The following is a 20,577-nucleotide window of genomic DNA, read 5'->3' as shown; positions in this document are numbered from 1 at the left end:
TATATATATATATACAAAGAGGAAATACAGTAGCGCCACTTGTGAAACAGAGTAATATAAAATGTGAAACAATATTAAACTAATAAATAAATATATAAAAAAAATATAAAAAAATATATTAATCTATAAAATATTCCGTGCCAACAATAGTGATAACATACATACTGTAACAAACAAGAAAAAACAAAAATGCAGAAAGTCCAACCCTTAGTGCAAGTCCAGAAAAATTCAAATTGGGAACAAGATGGTTTTCAGGGATCCAAGGCTGCTCTCAGAAGAAATAACCAATTCCAGCAGAAATCTATAGAAACAGAAGAACAGAGAGCGCACGTCCCATAGTGTAAAAAAAGGACATTTAATATTAAAAAGAGGACAAGGGGATTAAGGACACTCACAAAAGTAAAAGAAAATCAAGAAGTTTGTGATATAATCACCACCAACAGGGCAACATCGTCCTGGATCACACCAATGGATCGATATCCAATCCGGTTCACTTCCAGCAGCTCTAGATGGATAAGAACGCTGTGTCTCTGCTTGTAGTGCGATTTCCAAGTATCAGCCTCAAATCAGCTCCATGCGCTCTCCGGCCGTAAAGTGCGCACTTGCGTGATGACGTAATGTCGCGGTGACGTACCCTGACGCATTTCATCACTACAGTGACATTTTCAAAGTGTTCGACAAATCACCCAAAAATCTACTCGCCAAACCAAAAAATCTACTCGCCACCTAGTCCCGCCCCCAGGCCCACCCTTAGTCCCGCCCCTAGTCCCGTCCCCAACCCTAGTCCCGCCCCCAACCCCGCTTTAAAATAAAATATATAAATAAAATACATTTAATAAATTCCTAGTCAGAACAACATTCGTTTTTGACATAAATGTATTTATTGTATTACATTATACTACAATTAGTCCTTGTTACGTGTGTGTGTCTGTGTGTGTGTAAATGTCGATCTAGAAATAATAGCCAGGTGTGAATGACTAGTTTCCTGAACCCCTTAACCAGTGTCTGGACGTCCCCGCTTCACAATATCTAAAGCAGCAATCCCACCTGGGATCTTACCTGATCCGCAGTCCCTCAATGTCCAGGTACCTCATTCCCGCAATGTTATACATTGGAGGGGATGTGTTCCCTACCTGTCTTCTGGGTTAGGGGGGGTTCCAATGTCTTCCGTGTGAAGCTTGAGTCAGATCTGGACGAAAGTAGTATAGGTTATTTCGGTGTAGTATAGGGCAGTTAAGATATATAGGGTAAATAAGAGATCCAGAAACAGAGTGTGAGACAGACACAGAGAGGGGGTGAGAGAGAAAGAGGGGTGAGAGAGAAAGAGGGGTGAGAGAGAGAGAGGGGGTGAGAGAGAGAGAGAGGGGGTGAGAGAGAGAGAGAGGGGGTGAGAGAGAGAGAGAGGGGGTGAGAGAGAGAGAGAGAGGGGGTGAGAGAGAGAGAGAGAGGGGGTGAGAGAGAGAGAGGGGGTGAGAGAGAGAGAGGGGGTGAGAGAGAGAGAGGGGGTGAGAGAGAGGGGGTGAGAGAGAGGGGGGTGAGAGAGAGCGGGGGTGAGAGAGAGGGGGCGAGAGAGAGGGGGGCAAGAGAGAGGGGGCGAGAGAGAGGGGGCGAGAGAGAGGGGGCGAGAGAGAGAGGGGGCGAGAGAGAGAGGGGGCGAGAGAGAGAGGGGGCGAGAGAGAGAGGGGGCGAGAGAGAGAGGGGGCGAGAGAGAGAGGGGGCGAGAGAGAGAGGGGGCGAGAGAGAGAGAGGGGCGAGAGGAGAGAGAGGGGCGAGAGAGAGAGAGGGGCGAGAGAGAGAGAGGGGGTGAGAGAGAGAGAGGGGGTGAGAGAGAGAGGGGGTGAGAGAGAGGGGGTGAGAGAGAGAGAGGGGGTGAGAGAGAGAGAGGGGGTGAGAGAGAGAGAGGGGGTGAGAGAGAGAGAGGGGGGTGAGAGAGAGTGAGGGGGTGAGAGAGAGTGAGGGGGTGAGAGAGAGTGAGGGGGTGAGAGAGAGTGAGGGGGTGAGAGAGAGTGAGGGGGTGAGAGAGAGTGAGGGGGTGAGAGAGAGTGAGGGGGTGAGAGAGAGTGAGGGGGTGAGAGAGAGAGAGGGGGTGAGAGAGAGGGGGGGTGAGAGAGAGGGGGTGAGAGAGAGCGAGAGAGAGAGAGACATAGGGCGAGAGACAGAGGGCGAGAAACTGGGGGGTTGATTGGGTGGGGTGATGGGTTGATTGAGTGGGGTGACGGGTTGATTGGCTGGGGTGACGGGGTTATTGGGTGACGGGGTGATTGGGTGGGTGGGTGATTGGGTGACGGGGTGATTGGGTGGGGGGGTGATGGGTGGGGGGGATGATGGGGGGGGGGATGATGGGGTGGGGGATGATGGGGGGGATGATGGGGTGGGGGGTGGGGGGGGGATGATGGGGTGGGTGTGGGGGTGTTGGTGATGGGGTGGGGGGTGGGGGGGTGATGGGGTGGGGGTGGGGGGGGTGATGGGGTGGGGGTGGTGGGGGTGTTGGTGATGGGGTGGGGGGGGGGTGATGGGGTGGGGGTGGGGGGAGTGATGGGGTGGGGGGGGGGTGATGGGGTGGGGGGGTGATTGGGTGACACTTCTGGTATTCTGGTATCCTACACACACACACAGAGACACACACACACAGAGACACACACAGACACACACACACACAGAAACAGGCAGGGGGTCGGGCAGCCAGGCGGGGGGGTCGGGCAACCGGACAAGCAGGCGGGGGTTGGGCAGCCAGGCGGGAGGATCAGGGCCAGCGGATGACAGCCGCACGGCAACACCAACCTCCCCATGAGAAACGTGTGCGGCCGTGTGCGCATGCGCAGTCTGCTGCCAGTCTGCTTCCCCGCTCCCATTACCAGAGCGTGGGACGGAGGGGAAGCACCTGGGCAGCAGCCGCGGGACACCCGCAGCCTACCTCCCACCCCAGGCAGCAAGCGGGGATCGGGGGCAGGGGGGTTGGGGCTGACCCAGAGCTGCCAGCCGGCCCTCTTCCCCGCGTCAGGAAAATCAGGGAGGGGGATTACTTATTTATTTTTAAAAAAAAATTGGCGCGAGCAGGGGAATTCATAGAGCCGCAGCAGCGGCCTAAATCCACTCGCCAGTGGCCTAAATCCACTCACCACGGGCGTGTGGTTATCATTAATTGTCGAACACTGGATCTGTGACTTCATCGCTTTTGTGTTGGTGTATTTGGAGTCCTTGGCTTCCCTGCGCTCCGGCTGGCGGTAATTTCAAGTGTTAGCAATCATTGTATGAGGGAGCAAAGGACGTGCAGGCATTGGATGCCTTTATATCTTGCTGCCAATTCATGGTGAACCTGGGCTGTTTACATCCACTCTGCAAACCTGGGACTCACCCTACCATCGCAGATGACCACAATGGAGATTTCTCTCCCACGAATGGTTCTGTTTAAAATCCTGTAAGTGCACATTCTTATGGGTTGCTGATTTTTTAAATAAATGTACCTTATTTTTTACTCAGTTACGTGCTATGGAGCTTGCGCTTTTGTTTGTTTTTTGTTCATATATATATATATATATATATATATATATATATATATATACAGTATGAAAAATGCGCAATCCTGTATAGCAATAAAAACCAGGAAAATGTATTAATTAAGCAAGGAAGACTAGGTAACTGAACAGATTAAAACAAACACAATTATGCCAATAGACACAATAAACACAATATATGACAATAAAAAACAAGAGTACTCTTGAAAATAAAAAAGAAGGGAAATGTGACCAAAAAATGTCCAATAGTACAAATGTAGGAGGCAGTGAGATGTGGGAGAACTTGACACTCGATAGGTAGCAAATGACTGGAGCAACAAATGGGGAGAGGTAATTGACTCATCAGATGATAGATTGCGGATGCATACGTGGAAAAATCAGGCTGATATTGACCTCTATAGATGGAGATGGGGGTTAAGCAAATAGCATAGGCAGGGGATTAAGGAATGGTCTCACCAAAGGATGTAACCGCGATGACCACAGGGGTCTCCGCGTCCTTCCGTCAGCACACCAACGAAATCACGCTGGATATGAACATGTGATGCTGATCCCGGTAACACTGGAGATGCTGTTCCACTTCCACTTCCTCACACAAGACAGCTGTATTCGTTCAAATTGAATATTCACTCGTGTCTCTGCTTGATGTCAGACTCAGACTCAGCCAGACAGACAGATAAATACAGCCTTCCACTTTGTTCGGCCAATATAACTGAAATAGTTGCTCTCACTCCTCACATGCGATTAGGCACTCCTCTCACAGTCAGCTGTCGGACATTGATGACGCGAACCTACGCCGTATATATACACACACAGCTGAACCCTATTATAATGCGGTGCTCGGGTCCACATAATGAGACTGTGTTATAACCAGGATTGCGAAATGGGCGCCGTAAGTACCCGGCATCTGCAGCTCTCTCCTCTCCCTGCTTCATCAGGCTGCGTCCATGTGCGCACATCTGCAAGGTTTTTTTTAAATTTTTATTATGGCTTTATTGCTAACGGACACACATACATACACACAGCCCCCCCCTACACTAATAATTTTCCCATACCATGCCGGAATCTAATCCATGACCCTTCATACACTGGTAGCGAATCTCTAGCTGCTACACCATAGGATTGGTGTGATGCCATTGACTCTATAAACAAATTTAACTTCTACTGCCTTTCAGTACTATGCAGTAGAAGTTGAGTTTGTTTATAGAGTTGCTACTAGTGTATGAAGGGTCATGGGTTCGATTCCTGCATGGTATGGTATAATTTATAAATTATACAGTATAATTAAAATAATCATTTTACCATACCATGCAGAAATCGAACCTATGATCCTTCATACACTTGTAGCAATTCTCTAGCTGCTAACCCACAGGGTTGGTGTGATGTCATTGTATAATATACTTTTAATGCTAAATACAAAGGATTATTATGGAGCTTCTGATTCTTCTATACATTCAAATCATTATCTGGAAGTATTTTAACATAAAGCTCCTTAACCACTCCTTGTAATGATCATGAAAATGTAATTATATAATCACACTGCATCAATGGCTGCTTCATTTCATTAGCTTTAGGTGCACAAGGGAACAGCGTGTAAAAATATGTAGCGGGGGAAGATGGATGGGATGTAATTAACAAGTTAATAAAGAGTTCTTGACAGTTGATCTCCAATACCTTATACTATAGACTTTGTTCAAACTCCACATTGTATCAGAAGATGGATTAAAATGTAATACAGTATGTAGCAGAGATTACTTAATAGCCTCTTACCTCTGCCACATATCTGCACAACACAAATTGTTTTTTTTTTGTTAGTGTCCAAAAAAGAACAGTTTCTCTGAAGTGTGAAAGAATCACAAAAGGTAAAAGCATCAACATTTGTAGTCATGTATATACTGAATTCAACATGGTAGTCATATGCATTTATTCCAAACATAGTTTGACTTCCAGCTCCCTGAAGAGTGACACATTTTGATCAGGTGTTTGTAAGCATGTCTTTGTCCTGCTGTTTAGTTAAACTAGAAGAAAAGCAAGTGCTTGTTCTGTGAAGTATTTTTTTTCTTTCTACTTGAAATATTTGTGGAATTGAATGGACTGACACATTGTAAACAGAACCTGCTATATAGCTTATGCCCAATCTTAATGTCATTTTACAGGGCATTATTTCAATTGTACAAAAAAAAAAGAACAAGATGGATACAGTATGTATCAGAGTTCATAATATCCCTGTACATAACAAGTCTATGTTGCATCAGGACACTGCACAGCAAACCACTTTGCCCAACAAAACGTGCAACATTTTGGATTTGGAGAGATATCAAATATTGAAAGTAGCCATATTTCCGGAAGAGAAACTAAGATACTGTTTACCTGGGAGCAACTATATGGTTCACCATATCACCTGAGAAAGAACATTGATTTTTTAAAATTAAAACAACAAAGCAAAACAACCAAACAAGAGGCCAGTGTCATACATGTAGTAATCTAAGGATAGGAAGATAAAGACATCCATGTGTTTAAAAATATTGTCTGTCCCCCTGCTTCAGTTTTATAGACAGCAGTGGTATAACTCAGTTGCTAAGATCAAACAAGAGGATCAATAAATCCACACCTATGTATCAGCTGATTAGGGAAAAACGGAATGTTGGATGTGGATATGTTGAGTTGATTCTGTACAACTGTATTTGATGCCTGCTGTAAGCTTTGGATTTAACATATGCTGTAAAACTCAATCAAATTATTTGAAACAAAAAAAGGCATAAGGAGTGGAAAAAGAAAAGGTGTTTCAGATTTGCCAACATTAAAATCAGAATAGATTTTTCTCCCTGATGGCCAAAAATATATATAGTTAAAGGGTGTGAAATGAGACAAAGAGGACAAATTTGAGAAGATATTTTGTTTCCATTGTAAAAATGTTGTGATAATATGACTTGGCCTTGAAAAAGGTCCAACGTACTGTGACTCATACTGTGAGAATCATACCGGCTGCACCTGTTTGTAAGAGATACGCAGTAAGAGAGAGACTGAATGAGCCAATTGTGCGCCTGTAATAGGGGATTGCAGAGCTTTTATTTTAATAAAATATTATTGTAGCAGGGCGTCCCCGGAGCTGAACTGCATTGATTTCAGGTCCGGGGACCCTTTGCTTCCCGAGTTACAGGCCCCAGTATGGGGTGCCAGTATCCCACTGCTTTGTTTAAATATCCCGATCACGTGAGCCATGACATGGGAGAATTGAACATGGCTGCTGGGATACCGGCACCCCAAACCGGGGCCTGTAACACGGGAATCAGGGGGTCCCCATACCTGACATGAATGTGATTCAGTACAAATCAATCAATCCGCGCTCATGCTTCCTAAAATGGAGATCTTGAAGTAGATCCACTCTCCCCTTTTGCTGCAGCTGTAACGTGAAGGCACCCCTCCTTCACCAAGATCCGCTGTGGAGGAACTCCAACGACGGATGATCATGCAAAAAAAAAAAAAGGCACAGAATGTGATTCAGCTACAGAGAACCACTGCTACAATAATATGTTACAAAAATAAAATAAAAGCCTCGCGATCGCCTGTTAGAGGCGCACAGGTAGAGTGACTGATTCAGTCTATCTCTTACTGTACATCTCTTACGGACTGGAGCAGCCCAGTAGGATTCACACAGGGCGATTCCCAATCAAACACAAGCACCCCCACTGTGTTAATCCGATAGTCCATAGCAGGCTGTATGGGCCTATCTAGCAGAATGTCCGCGAGATGCTCAGGGATTTTCTTCAAACATTGGAGCACAACTGGCAGTACATGTTCACCCGTGCGCAAGGGACAGTAAGTCTTGCTATGTTCCACACATCATACTACGGTATTCACATATAGTAGTACAGTATAACAAATACTAAACACACATTTTCTGGGTCCTCAAAAGCAGACATTTATAAAATATATATTTATCTACATTATATGTAATTTTTCAATTTGTCATAATTCCAATGGTAATTCATTTTATAATTATGGACACTCGACTCCTCTCACATTCTCGTCTCACATTCAAAAGGTAGCTAAAACCGTCGTGTTTACCTCCACAATATTACAAAGATTCGCTCTTTCCTCTGTTGCACCACTACTAAAATCTGACACAGACCCTCATTTTCTCATGTCTTGATTACTGGAACCTCCTCCTGTCCGTTTTTCCTGAATCTCATATGTCTCCCTTACAATCTACGAAGCAAAGGGAAAAAGCAGGCACTAATACTCAGGAAAGCAAAAAGATGAATGAAATCCAAGAGAGCGTGTGCCCATAAAAACAAATGATTTAATGGATGCTACAAAAATATACAGCTACATAACGGGGTACACAGACCACCACCAACACGTTTCAAGCGTGAGCTCTTTCTCAAGGTGACTAACTAGAGTACTCACGAGTCTGCTTAAGTACCCATGAGGCGTGCTGCTGCCCACTCGTCGTTCACTTCCTTTAACTCTCAGGAGTGACGCGAACGTGATGATGTCAGCGCATGCCGTGGGTAATAAAAAATATAACAACTTTATTAACAAAAAACATTTATCATTTAAAACACTTGCTATATGTGAAACAAACATATGAATACTTGGTATAACTTCCAAAGATGAAGAAACATTAAGAAAAAGGATACAAACTTAAAAAGAAACACCATAAATAAATGAAAATCTCTATTTAAAGAAAGAAAATACCTATCAAGTGGATAGACTAGTTGACCAATGTTACAATATATATAAGCACATGTTAGTATAATTTGATGACCATAATGAATATGTACATACATATATAAAGCGTCAATATCCACTTGAAAAAGAGAAATCGTATAATAAGCTGTATAGTCAGGGAATGAAAAAACTAGGATTGACCGATATATTTAGTAATAGAATGGTGAGAACAAATAAATATATCAGTTAATTATGGATGGTATAATAAGATGATATAAATCAATCAATGCACTATTGAGTTGAAAAACCAAATGCTTAAACAAAAATTATTTAAACATTAATAATATAAATGTGAATGAAACTATAAAAATAACAGACATAAATTGAATGTAAATGAGGGCATTGTACAAAATGAGGGATATAGGTATAGAATTTAGATGAGATTAAATATGGACATCTATAGAATATGGATATAAAATTCCATTATGTAGTCCAATTGACCAATACCATAAGAAATAATCCATGATCATAAACCACCCTTCTCAGGATTAAACCTGCATGAAATGCAGGACACCTCCCAGAGGCATGAGGAAATAGGATAACAGTTTGAGTAAGTTAACAAATACAAAAGGGGAAAATAATTATAAATTGATAATTAATATAAATCAATTTAAAGTATTAGCTAATGTAGATAAGGTGCCAGATCCCAATCAGAGTTAAGGCCATATGGTATTTTGGTTTTTAGTGTGAAAATCCAGTAAAGTTCTCGTTTGTCTAGAAGTTCCATCCTATTGCTCCCTCTGATTGGATCTGGTACCTGCTCTATCCCCATATATGAAAATGTATCAATACTTCCTAATCTGCAGTTGGTAAAGTGTTGTGCTACTGGGTGAGTAAGATCTCTATTTTTAATGAGTCTCATATGTTCCCTAATGCGGGCTTTCAGAGCACGAGTGGTACGGCCCACATACTGTTTACCACATCCGCAATTCAGAACATAAACTGCGAATGTGGTATCACAGTTAATGAATGATGTAATAGGGAACTCACACCCAGTAACAAACGATGTAAACGATGAACCATAGTGAGAAAATAAACAAGCGCAAATAACATCACTTATATACCAATAACATAAAAATAATATACTGTCCTTAGAGAGTGCAGCTCCCGACGAAGGATTCAGACCAAATCCAAGCAGCAATCGGAGAAGAAACAGGTGCGCAAATCACATCAGGACATGGAAAGAAAGTAGAGACACAAAATAGTGCAATACTGTAAACCCCAACAAATAAATTCAATGCTGAAGGCTCTATAAAATTTGCACTCACGTGTATAACGTGATAGTAAGGCGTTGTGGTTATTAGAAGTTACCAACTTATGTTTCCAGATAAGTACTCCAGATCCATAGAAAATTAAGGGAAATCCATATACAAAAAGGAAAAAGCAAAATAGTATAATACTGTTTTTAATATTAAAAACACAAAGTATTCCACTTACATAAGTGCCTTTGTTTGTGAGCATTCAGACCACCCTGGGTCATATGGACAGACAGATAGTAGTCACAGCAACAGCATCTGCTCCACGGCCGTCACAGCATACACTGGGCTGAATGAAATCGTCCTGTCACCATCAAGGGCCATTTTGCAATCAATGATTCAACCAACGCGCGTTTCCACTTTAAAAGTCTTCCTCGGGGGCTAATCTACCTTCCTGCATCATTTCCATCCCTTAAATAAACCACTGCATTAATTTTCAAATTGCGGCGCGTCACGTGTGACGTCATCACGTCCGACGTCACGCAACGCATCATGTGACACGTCATCACGCATACATTTGCATATTCAATTTGTCAAAACTTTATAAGTCCTGATATGTATTATTGTACAGCCCTATGCTGGGCATATAACTCCTCCATATTGGGATTGGATTGAATGACATCGCGTGTGATGTCATTGCGTCACGTCTCCCTCCACGGTGCGCGACGCGTCCTCACGCAAGCCATCAACAACACCAAACTTTATAGAGCATTGACAAACAATTTTGCACAACTTCTAGGCACATTTTGATATAAACAAACTACCCTCTATAGTAGGTTGAATTTGCGGAGCGTCATACGTGACGTCATGACGCATCACGTCCCGCAACACATCTTATCTAATATTTAACAAAATATTTTTTTTAGAGCACCACACATTTTTGCCATTTTTTCTATCTGTTTCAATCTATCTTAAATGCTGCTGCCAGAATCACTCTACTCTTTCCTAAATCTGTTTTAGCTTCTCCCCTGCTGAAATCCCTCCCCTGGCTTTCTATCAAATCCCGTATCACACACTCCATTCTCCTCGCTCGCTTTTAAAGCTTTACACTCTTCTGCTCCTCCTTACATCTCAGCCCTAATTTCTTGCTATACACCATCCCGACTCTTGTGTTCTGCTCAAGGATGTCTTCTCTCTACCCCTTTTGTATCTAAAAACCTTTCTCACTGACTGCCCCACACTTCTGGAATGCCCTCCCTTTCAATATCCGACTAGCACCCTCTGTGTCCTGACGAAGCTAACTTGTTAAACGCGTAGAGTATTTGTAGCAAGCTGAGTGAGACCCGGAAGGTGACGTCATCACGTGTAGACGTCGACCTCGAACGTTTGGAATGTAGCCGTGAAAGTGGAGGGACCACAGGGAGCTGTCTGCGCACCAGCTCCCATGCGTAAACCTCTGTTTGACCACCATACTCCTGACTCCAATCGCCGGAGATCAACCTACAGTAAGCTGCTATCGTACACTGTCCCAACCCTTGTACACATGTGAGTTGGAAATTGTACCTGTTAGTATGATTTTGTGCCAATACACCTTGACCCTCTGCACTATTTCATATTTCTGTGTTTTCTTGTACCCCCGCTTAATACTCTAAATCAGAGCCACAACATTTACACTACAACGAAGTGTAGTGTAATGCACATCATTTTAGTACTACAGTCTACAAACTACTGCCTACTTCACAACAATATTGCACTATTTTTGTGTTTTCATTTTTTTTATGCACCAACTGGTATCCTGCACTCCCGGCACTCTTCAAAATCATCACTACAAAGAACCAAAGAGGAAGGTTCATCGGGGGTTGAAGCAGCAAGTTATCGGTTACACCATTTATTTATTTATTATTATCACATTTGTACTATATAAATTATTTGTCACAATTTGCACTATTTTTTGATGCAATTTTCATCCTAATTTCAATCACAACTACCACTAGAGCGCCGGGTGATTTTTTTACTCACTAGCACCCTCTCTATCCACCTTTAAGACCTATCTTAAAACACCAGCTTAAGGAAGCATATTAGTAGCTCCATGGCTTCTAATGTATTCCTCATACATTACATTAACAGTGACCCCTTGCAGACACACTTATCAGAGCGCCCTCCCACTGTCTCTGTACATTCTTCCTACCAACCAATTAGATTGTATGCTCTTCGGAGCAGGGACTCCTTTTCCTAAATGTTACTTATATGTCTGAAGCACTTCTTATTATGTTATTTGTAATACAGCTCAACCCCGTTATAACGCGATCCATTACAACGCGGATCCGCTATAACGCGATGTAAGGGTGGCTCCCAATTTTTGTATTTATGAATATTTTACAACACGATTATTGGTATCTTAAATACTTTATTGTACAATGAATACAATTGTACATTATTTCTAACACGATCCGCTTATAGCGCAATGTGATTCTTTGGACCCCAAGCAGAGCGTTATAAGGGAGTTGAGCTGTATGTGTTATTTATATGATTGTCACGTGTATTACTGCTGTGAAGTGCTATGTACATTAATAGTGCTATATAAATAAAAACATACATACAATACATACATAACAATGTACCGTTACTGTATTATTGACTTAAATGTCAGGTTTCAGCAAATCGCTGCTTCAGACCATATTGAATAAGGCCTTGAGTATAGTTCTGTGCATTACACAAATAAACAAACCCTAGAGAGTGGATAGCTTAAGAAATCGTTAAAAGTGAATATGTACTTTTTTTTGGTATCAATTTTTTTATTTGAGAACAACATACATTTTGCATGAGTACAACAGTATCATAGACACATGACATGTATCTTGACTATATAAAGCATGTTGTAGTCTCAATGAGGGGGTGTTTTCCTAGATGGGTGGGGATGAAGTGGGGGAGGAGTGTGGGGGGTGGGGGAGGGGAGTATAGCAGTTATTAGTCTAATCATTGACGGGTCTAGGTCATCTATTGGCTTGCTCAGCACAAAGGTCAGGGGATCCAGGGGGAGGAGGAGCCCCGTGTTCTGTTGTAAGAGCACCTGGATCTTGGTCCAGTATCTCTGGATCTCCGGACATGACCACCAAATGTGGGCCATGTCCCCCTTTTGACCACATCCCCTCCAGCACAGATCGGGGGTGCCGGGGAAGATCTGGCTCAGTCTAGCCGGAGTCAGGTATCACTGGAAAATTATTTTATATATGTTCTCTTTTATCACTGTGCAAATTGATGTCTTTGTGGCCAGCTCCCAGGTGTCCTCCCACTCATCCATATCTATCTGGACGTTAAGGTCCTCGGACCACTTCTGCATATACTGGTGGATTGGGGGCACTGTTGCCGACTCCATCCCCTTATAGATCTCCGAGATCAGTCCCTTCTGATAGGAGCCTTTGCGACAGAGGGTTTCAAACCTGGTTAAAGGGGGGAATTTGGCGTCCGGGGCTAGAGAGAGGAGGAAGTGTCTAATCTGCAGGAACTTGAATAAGTTGAGGCCTTGGTGGTGGAATTTATCTCGTGGTTCCTGGAAAGATAGTATACCTTCACTCTTCAGCAGATCTGCAACCAGGCTTATGCCTAGACCTTGGAATTGGTCAAATTGTTTTTTGGAGCACCCGGGCGGGAAGTGCGGGTTTCCAAAGATGGGGGTAAGTTGAGATGGGGTAGCTAACAGGCTATACTTCCCTTTGTTTTTGAGCCATACTTCCCATGTGCACCTCATTGCGCCCAGAGCGAATCTCCGTGGTCCCCCCTCCCTTCCTGCCGGGGACCAGAGGTGGACCTGGAGGGTGGCTGGCGTGGTGTGATTCGATCGCCAGCCAACATGTGGTGGCTGGGTCATAGTTCCAGACCACAGCCTGTTTCAGCTGGGCCGCTGAATAATATCTGGTCACGTCGGGGACCCCGACCCCCCCTCTTGTTTTAGGGGACAACATTACTGATCTGGGTACTCTTGGCCGTTTATCGTTCCAAATAAATTGGGACATGAGGGCCTGGATATTTTTTAGAGCTGCTATGGGGACAGTGATAGGGAGTGTTTGGAAAAAGAAGAGTAGTCTCGGGGGGATGTTCATCTTAATTGAGACAATTCTTCCGAACCATGAGATTTGGAACTTTTTCCATGTCTCCAGGTCTTTTTTAATTTGGTCAAACAGGGGAGGGTAGTTGTATTGGTATAGGGAGCCATATGTGTTAGATATTCTAACTCCTAGATACTTTATATGTGTGGTGCTCCATCGATATTTAAAGTTAGTTTGAAGGTGCTGCCATTCTTGGGTTGAAAGGGATATGTTGAGTGCCTCTGATTTGTCCATATTGACTTTATAATCAGAGACCGTGCCAAATTGATGGAGTGACCTTTGGAGATTGGGGAGGGAGACGTGGGGGTCCGCGAGGGTCAGTATCACGTCATCCGCGTATAAAGAGATTTTGTATTCCATTTTGCCAATTCGAATGCCCTTAATGCTCTTATCCTCTCTTATTGTAGCTGCCAGTGGTTCGATTGTGAGGGTGAATAACAGAGGAGAGAGGGGGAAACCCTGTATGGTCCCGTTTTTTATCTTGATTGGGTCGGAATATCCGCCCGAGATTTTGACAAGTGCTGTCGGGTTTTGATATAGGGCTCTGACCCCCTGCAGGAAGGGACCGCTGAATCCAAATTTCAGCATTGTTTGGTTTAAGAAGGACTATTTGATTCTGTCGAACGCTTTCTCTGCGTCGAGGCTAAGAATCATCGCCTTAGTTCCCGTGAGGTGTACATGGTCTATTATATCCACAATTTTGCGGGTGTTGTCAGATGCCTGTCTGCCTGACGTGAATATGTACTTTAACTGGTAAACAATTATACTTTTGCAAAAAGTAACGCATTGGCATATTCTAGAATTTGGACTGGAGGGTACTCAGGAACTGACCTACGCTATTTGTAGCTCTTGTTCATTTTGCAAATCAGGACTAAAACACTGGCAATTGACACGGTAAGTATCTTGGGTGTTCTGGAGGATAACAGGAGTGAATGGAGACAAAAGAACACTAGCAAAAACGGAGCAGGAAGGACCCAGAATCAAAAATGAATTAAAAGGGCACTTTAATGTGACAAAAGACCCATCCAACGCGTTTCGAACGTCACAGCGTTCTTTTTCAAGGATAAAACACAATGTAATAACATCCGGTAAATACCCTCTTACCTGTAAGCAGTTTCGCGCCAAAAAACGGAAGCGCGGTGACGTCATGACGCAATGCGCGTCATCGCGCATGCGCAGAACGACCCGGCGCCGCTCTAAGGGCAAAAACCGTCATGCAGGCAGTGTGGCCATGATTATTATGGGCAGTGCATAAGACAACAGATAATGCTACTATTCCAACCACCTTAGATTCAAAACAAATCGCCGTGGTTGCCTACACGCAATGCTCATCATTGCGCATGCGCAACACGGCACTGCGATGTCAATAAACACAATAGTCACCAAAATGGGACAAAAAAACATGGGTTAACTGCCAATCAATATTCAGACCCATAGGGAAGCGCGTTTGGAGAATAAAAATCCAATACGCTTCCCTACGGTTCAGAAGATTGACGCGATCACCTCCTCTAGGTCTACAATTGACCAATTTAATGCCCAGGAAGGAAAAATTCCTAGTCGCTCCTTGACCACATTCTGAGAAGTGTTTAGAGACAGGATGATTTGTATCTTTCAATCTTATGAGCCTTAAATGCTCTAACATCCTGACCTTAAGAGCTCTAATCGTTCTTCCCACATATCTTTTGCCGCAGCCACATGTTATGAGATATACGACAAATTGACTTTTACAATTTATGAAATTATTAATATAAAATTTCTTAATTTTGCCTTTAATACAATCATGTTAACCCATTTTCTGTAATATTATATCAATATATATCTTTATAGGCTCATTTAAAAATTTGGTTTAATAATTTATGGATATTGATCAAAAAACCTGATTCCATTTATATAGTACAGAGGCGGCACATTTTATTTGAGTGCGGCTAGCTCCGCAAGCCGGGGGATGCCCCGGCATGCTAGCCGCACTCCCTCAGCGTGCGCGCGGTCACGCGTCATCGGGTGCCTGCGCCCCCTGCACGCGCGTCCAGGGCTCCCCGAGGGAGCCCTGGTGTCCCGCGATGTGGGGGACAGCGGCAGGGGGTTCCGGGGGACCCGGCGGACCCGGCAGCGGGAGGGAGAAAGCCCCGATCGGAGGGCGCTCCTCCGTGTCTTCGGCGCGCGCCCGGCACCCTCCGGCGCGCGCCAGGTTACTGCTGCGGCCGAGAACGGGCAAATGCTCGAATAAACTCGGCCGCAGCAGTATACAGCATACTTGTTACCTTTTGTTTGTGTTCACTTTATATGTATCTATACAATTTTATTGGTGTTTCTACATGTATTACATTATTATATATTTTTCCCTGTTATTCTTGTACTATTATGTATTACTCTTGTTTTTTATTTTAATCATTCGTTTTTAATTATTTCACTTTAGCTTTTTATGTAGTGTGGTCATATGCTTTTTTTATTTTCATTTTTCTCTTTAGGATTAGCTAAGGAGTTTAGTAATCTGTTCATTGTTTATGTATTTTTCCCCTTATGGTTTAGTGTTTTTTTGTCCCATTTTGGTGACTATTGTGTTTATTGACATCGCAGTGCCGTGTTGCGCATGCGCAATGATGAGCATTGTGTGTAGGCGCCACAGCGATTTGTTTTGAATCTAAGGTGGTTGGAGTAGTAGCATTATCTGTTGTCTTATGCATTGCCCATAATAATCATGGCCACACTGCCTGCATGACGGTGTTTGCCCTTAGAACGGCGCCGGGTCATTTTGCGCATGCGCGATGACGCGCATTGCGTCATGACGTCATCGCGCTTCCGTTTTTTGGTGCGAAACTGCTTACAGGTAAGAGGGTATTTAACGGATGTTATTACATTGTGTTTTATCCTTGAAAAAGAACGCTGTGACGTTCGAAACGCGTTGGATGGGTCTTTTGTCACATTAAAGTGCCCTTTTAATTAATTTTTGATTCTGGGTCCTTGCTGCTCCGTTTTTGCTAGTGCGCTTTTGTCCTCCATTCACTCCTGTTACTCTACATATTGGAAGCTGCACAGCCTGCCTACCACTCCTAGGATCGTGAGTATTGTTTATGTTCAGGGGAACCTGCCAATGAGACTGATGGTGCACCATCTACCACCTGTCTTCAGGAGGATAGTACCCATACTATTGAATATTAAGTACTAATATCATTACTCATTTTTTATACCTTGGTTTAGTGGTTTGACTTACTTCATTTTGTTATACCTGCATTGGAGCGCTTTAGCCTATTTTTTCTATCGTGTTCTGGAGGATGCCTTTTTGAGTGGGTTTAATGTAGATTGACACAGTAGATGATAAATCAGCGATAAAAGAAGAATCAAGTAAATGGATTACCGGCAATCCAACCTAGGGATATCAGTATAATATTGGAAGTTAAAAAAGTGTAAAATAAGTGTATGATAAAGATAATCAATAGCTTTATAACAATTTCTCCAATATAGAAAACTACTGGAGGATTTCATACTGATGTGTGTGATCCAGGTTACAAAAATAATGGTTTAAATATAAAAGTTCTTTGAATTAGTATGCAACTATAATTTGTAATCTATGCACTTTTAATACTGTTTTTTTTTTTTCTATCTACCAGATGTTCTCATTTTATAGTCTTAATTGTTTCATAATGATGGTTGCAGGAAAAAAAAACAAAGTGATTTAAGATATCATTCTGAATGTGTAAATAACCATGTAAACAAATCTATGCTATATAATCTGTTTTTGTATGTATTTTAGGACCCTGCCATCCAAACCCATGCCATAATGGTGGAACGTGTGAAATTAGTGAAGCATATCGCGGGGATACATTTATTGGATATGTCTGTAAATGTACACATGGTTTCAATGGGAAACACTGCCAACACAGTAAGATATTTTACTATTTTATTTGATACCCTTTTATGTAAAAAAAAAATATATATATATATATATATGACCCTCTTTGTCAGACATTACCCAGGTTACAAGGCTTTATTACTGGTAGCAAATACTCTGTGATGACGATTTAAAGATCAGTACTAATAAAAGGTTTGTTCTCCTTTAATAACGTGTCGTTTTATCCATTGGGTGTTGTGCTCCAATGATAAACATTCTAAGTTATATTTTTATTTACTTATGCTTTGTCTCTAAACTTCTTATCATACATGTACATCTTCAATTAAATTGAATATTATTACTTGAGCATTCATGTGTTTTTACCTTTTGGGATCATAAGTCCAGATATGACCTTCCTCATAATCTTTCTCATATATCTGTCTGTGATATTTCCTTTGTTGCCTTTGCAATGACTTTACTGCAGTACATTTTCAGTTCTCCTGAACCCTGCTTGTCTGTATCTATATCTTGTTGTGTTTTCTCTACATCTTGTTATGTTAGAATGATCCATGCACAGTTGACAGTGACAATCATATAATATTTTCAAGGGGGGGGGAAACAAAGAAGTTAGAGCAGCCCTGCCAACAGCTTTTCTTTAGTCTAGGACAGCATGTTCGACCTGAACTCCGGGTAGCTGCTCAGAAGACAGCAGTCAAAGGGGAGCTTGGGCAGCGTGGTGATCATAGTTCACGTAGCACTGACCTACTGTAGAGGTTGTGCCCAAATTCTGAATTCCTAGTTGAAGGAGGCGTGTTTGGATGGCAGTGATAGAGGGCCCCTGCAGCAGAGATTTTTAATCTCCATGAAACAAAGGAACTCCAGGAACAGAGTACTTCCAAGTTATATGGTAGATAATAATTCAACCATGCTGTCCCACGTGCATGAATACCCAATGGTACTGTACCAAAGCGTTGGCTTCAGTATTAAAAAATAAATGATGGACATGTCATGAGGTCCCACCAAATCCATGACGAGTCTCTTAAAGGGCTTCTCAGTGTTGGGCAGTGGGATCAACAGCCATATAATTGGAACACCTGAGAACAGCAGCAATAGTTAAAATATCTCCCTGCATTCCTAATCCAAACCAATAGAACATCTTCAAAATTATTTATTGGGATTTTGCTATTCCCAAATGTCTGCCACAAGATGGCAAAATTCATTACATTTTTCCTCAGGGCTTGTGGTACAATTAATTGCTTTCATTTCTGGACTAACTTTTGGTTGTGGGTGATCATATATAAGAGGTTAGTTTCTAAAATAAAGCATGGGAATTCAACTCCCCGATACTGATACCCCAGCTGCCGATCACCATTTCCTACTTTCAGCTGGGTTGTTGGGTTATTAGCTTGCTCCATTCTGAAATCCCTTATAAAATCATGCAGTTCAGCAGTGGGGCTTGTCTTATAACCACTGTGGAGTACTTACAGTTCTGCTTGAGAATTGGTGTGGCCTTATCTTGTGCTAGGACTTGTAGTTCCTTCTGAATCCTCATTTAGCAATATGTCTGACGTATGAAGTCTCTCATGTTCCTTTAATCATCAATGGGGCAAAGGCGGTCACTAGCTTGAATCTTGTCCTCCACAGTACTTGTCTTCTTGCTTCTCTCTTCTTCTTTTCTTTCTCCGGGTGATGAGGAAATACAGATCCAGGTCTGTGCGTGGGAATAGATCTCTCAAATTATTTGGAACATCCTCAAATTGCTTCTTTAGACATTTATCAATGTGGCTGGGTCTATGATGCTCAAAGTCAGGGAAGTCCTGTACGATGTTGACTGGATAAGAAAGATGAGACAGTACCCTAATAAGCAAGGTACATGAGATGGCTTCTACTTTAAGCTGAAGTTAAATTGTAGGGTAATTACAGTATGCATGTCCCTATATATGCAGGCGATATCAACCTTCGATGCAGTGGTCATTTTACCAGAATCCACAAGTTCTTCAATCACAAAAATGTGTATGCTGCCTGAGTCAAAAAGGCAGATACTTTCTATTCCTTTAACTGTCACTACTGTACAGTGGGGGTGCTATTTCAGTTAGACATACAATACACTTGTTGTAAAGTTACATTGGGCCTGATAAAATTATGTACGGTAATTTTTGTGAACAGTTCTTTACATGTTGTGGACAGTTCTCTGCACTGCATGCACTGGTAAGTCAGCCAGGGAGAAATTATTTTTGTATGTAGAAGTTGGCCTGAATTACTAGCAGGACAATTACAACCCTATTTAGTAAGTCCACTTGGGTTTTCCTGCCTCATTGCGGCAAGTCAGCTTTTCACCTGTTTTTGACTGCTCTGTCTCCAATCCTTCTGCTTCTTTATGGAGGGGTCTTTTGGACCTTGTTACTTCTGGGCTAAGTTATGAGCAACCAGGCACTGGTCAGCTATCATGGAAGTAAAACATAGGCACTCTATATCTAACTTTGAACACGATAAATGCTTTTAGTGCATTCTACTGATTTTGAATAACTAAAAACCCTTCCTGATTTCTACCTACAAAACATTTTGCAAGTAGTTAATGAGAAGGAAGTATGAAGAAAATTAGTCCCTTAAGAAGGTAGAGAGGACCTAGAAGGTAATTTACAACACATTAAGAAAATGAGTGGAAACCGTACTTGCCTGAAATAATAGAGGGGGAGACAAGTAAGAAGCTGTTATCCATGTGAGTTTATCTTCTAAAATATGGACCAAAACTGTGTAGCCTCATGTAAGTGCAAGTTATATTCTACTCTTCAGACAGCATGCTAGTTTGCTTTTGTGTACAGCATTATGATCACCAGTTTGACCGGGATTTACCTATAACCATCCCATAAAAATTGCCATACAGTCCAAAATATTCCACTACTTATGATTGATGAATGCAGAGGATATTGTTACTGGTTTAATGGAATAGTTGTTTAAAGGACATGGATGAAGAAGAAAGGATAGATAAGAGTCAAATAGTCATGTATTTTCAATAGCAAGACTATAATAGCTGAACAGAGGTACAGCTGTAGCATTATTAAACAGGGGTTCTCAACTCCAGTCCTCAAAACCTAACCTGTTGGGGGATCTTCAGGATATACCTGCTTCAGCACAGGTGGCTCAAGCAGAGGCTCAGTCCAAGATTGATTAAGCCACCTGTGATGAAGCAGGGACTAATT

General features: G+C 42.4%; 1 protein-coding gene across 9 annotated transcripts in view; it reads left to right on the top strand.

Annotated features, from left to right (window-relative positions):
* EDIL3 (EGF like repeats and discoidin domains 3) overlaps positions 1–20,577 on the top strand; it is a 647,511-nt gene that overhangs the window by 331,296 nt on the left and 295,638 nt on the right. For 6 of the 9 annotated variants that reach the window (XM_075592658.1, XM_075592647.1, XM_075592638.1 and 3 more), the window contains one exon: positions 17,300–17,428. The exons of the other annotated variants lie outside the window; for them this stretch is intronic. In XM_075592658.1, coding sequence (XP_075448773.1) covers positions 17,300–17,428 — 129 coding nt within the window. The remainder of the gene's footprint in view (positions 1–17,299; positions 17,429–20,577) is intronic. 9 annotated transcript variants of the gene reach the window in all.

This window comes from Ascaphus truei, chromosome 1 (genome assembly GCF_040206685.1).
Source record: "Ascaphus truei isolate aAscTru1 chromosome 1, aAscTru1.hap1, whole genome shotgun sequence".
NCBI classification, from domain to species: domain Eukaryota; kingdom Metazoa; phylum Chordata; class Amphibia; order Anura; family Ascaphidae; genus Ascaphus; species Ascaphus truei.
Note: the sequence above shows the minus strand (reverse complement) of the source record. Positions and strands in the feature narration are given on the sequence as shown.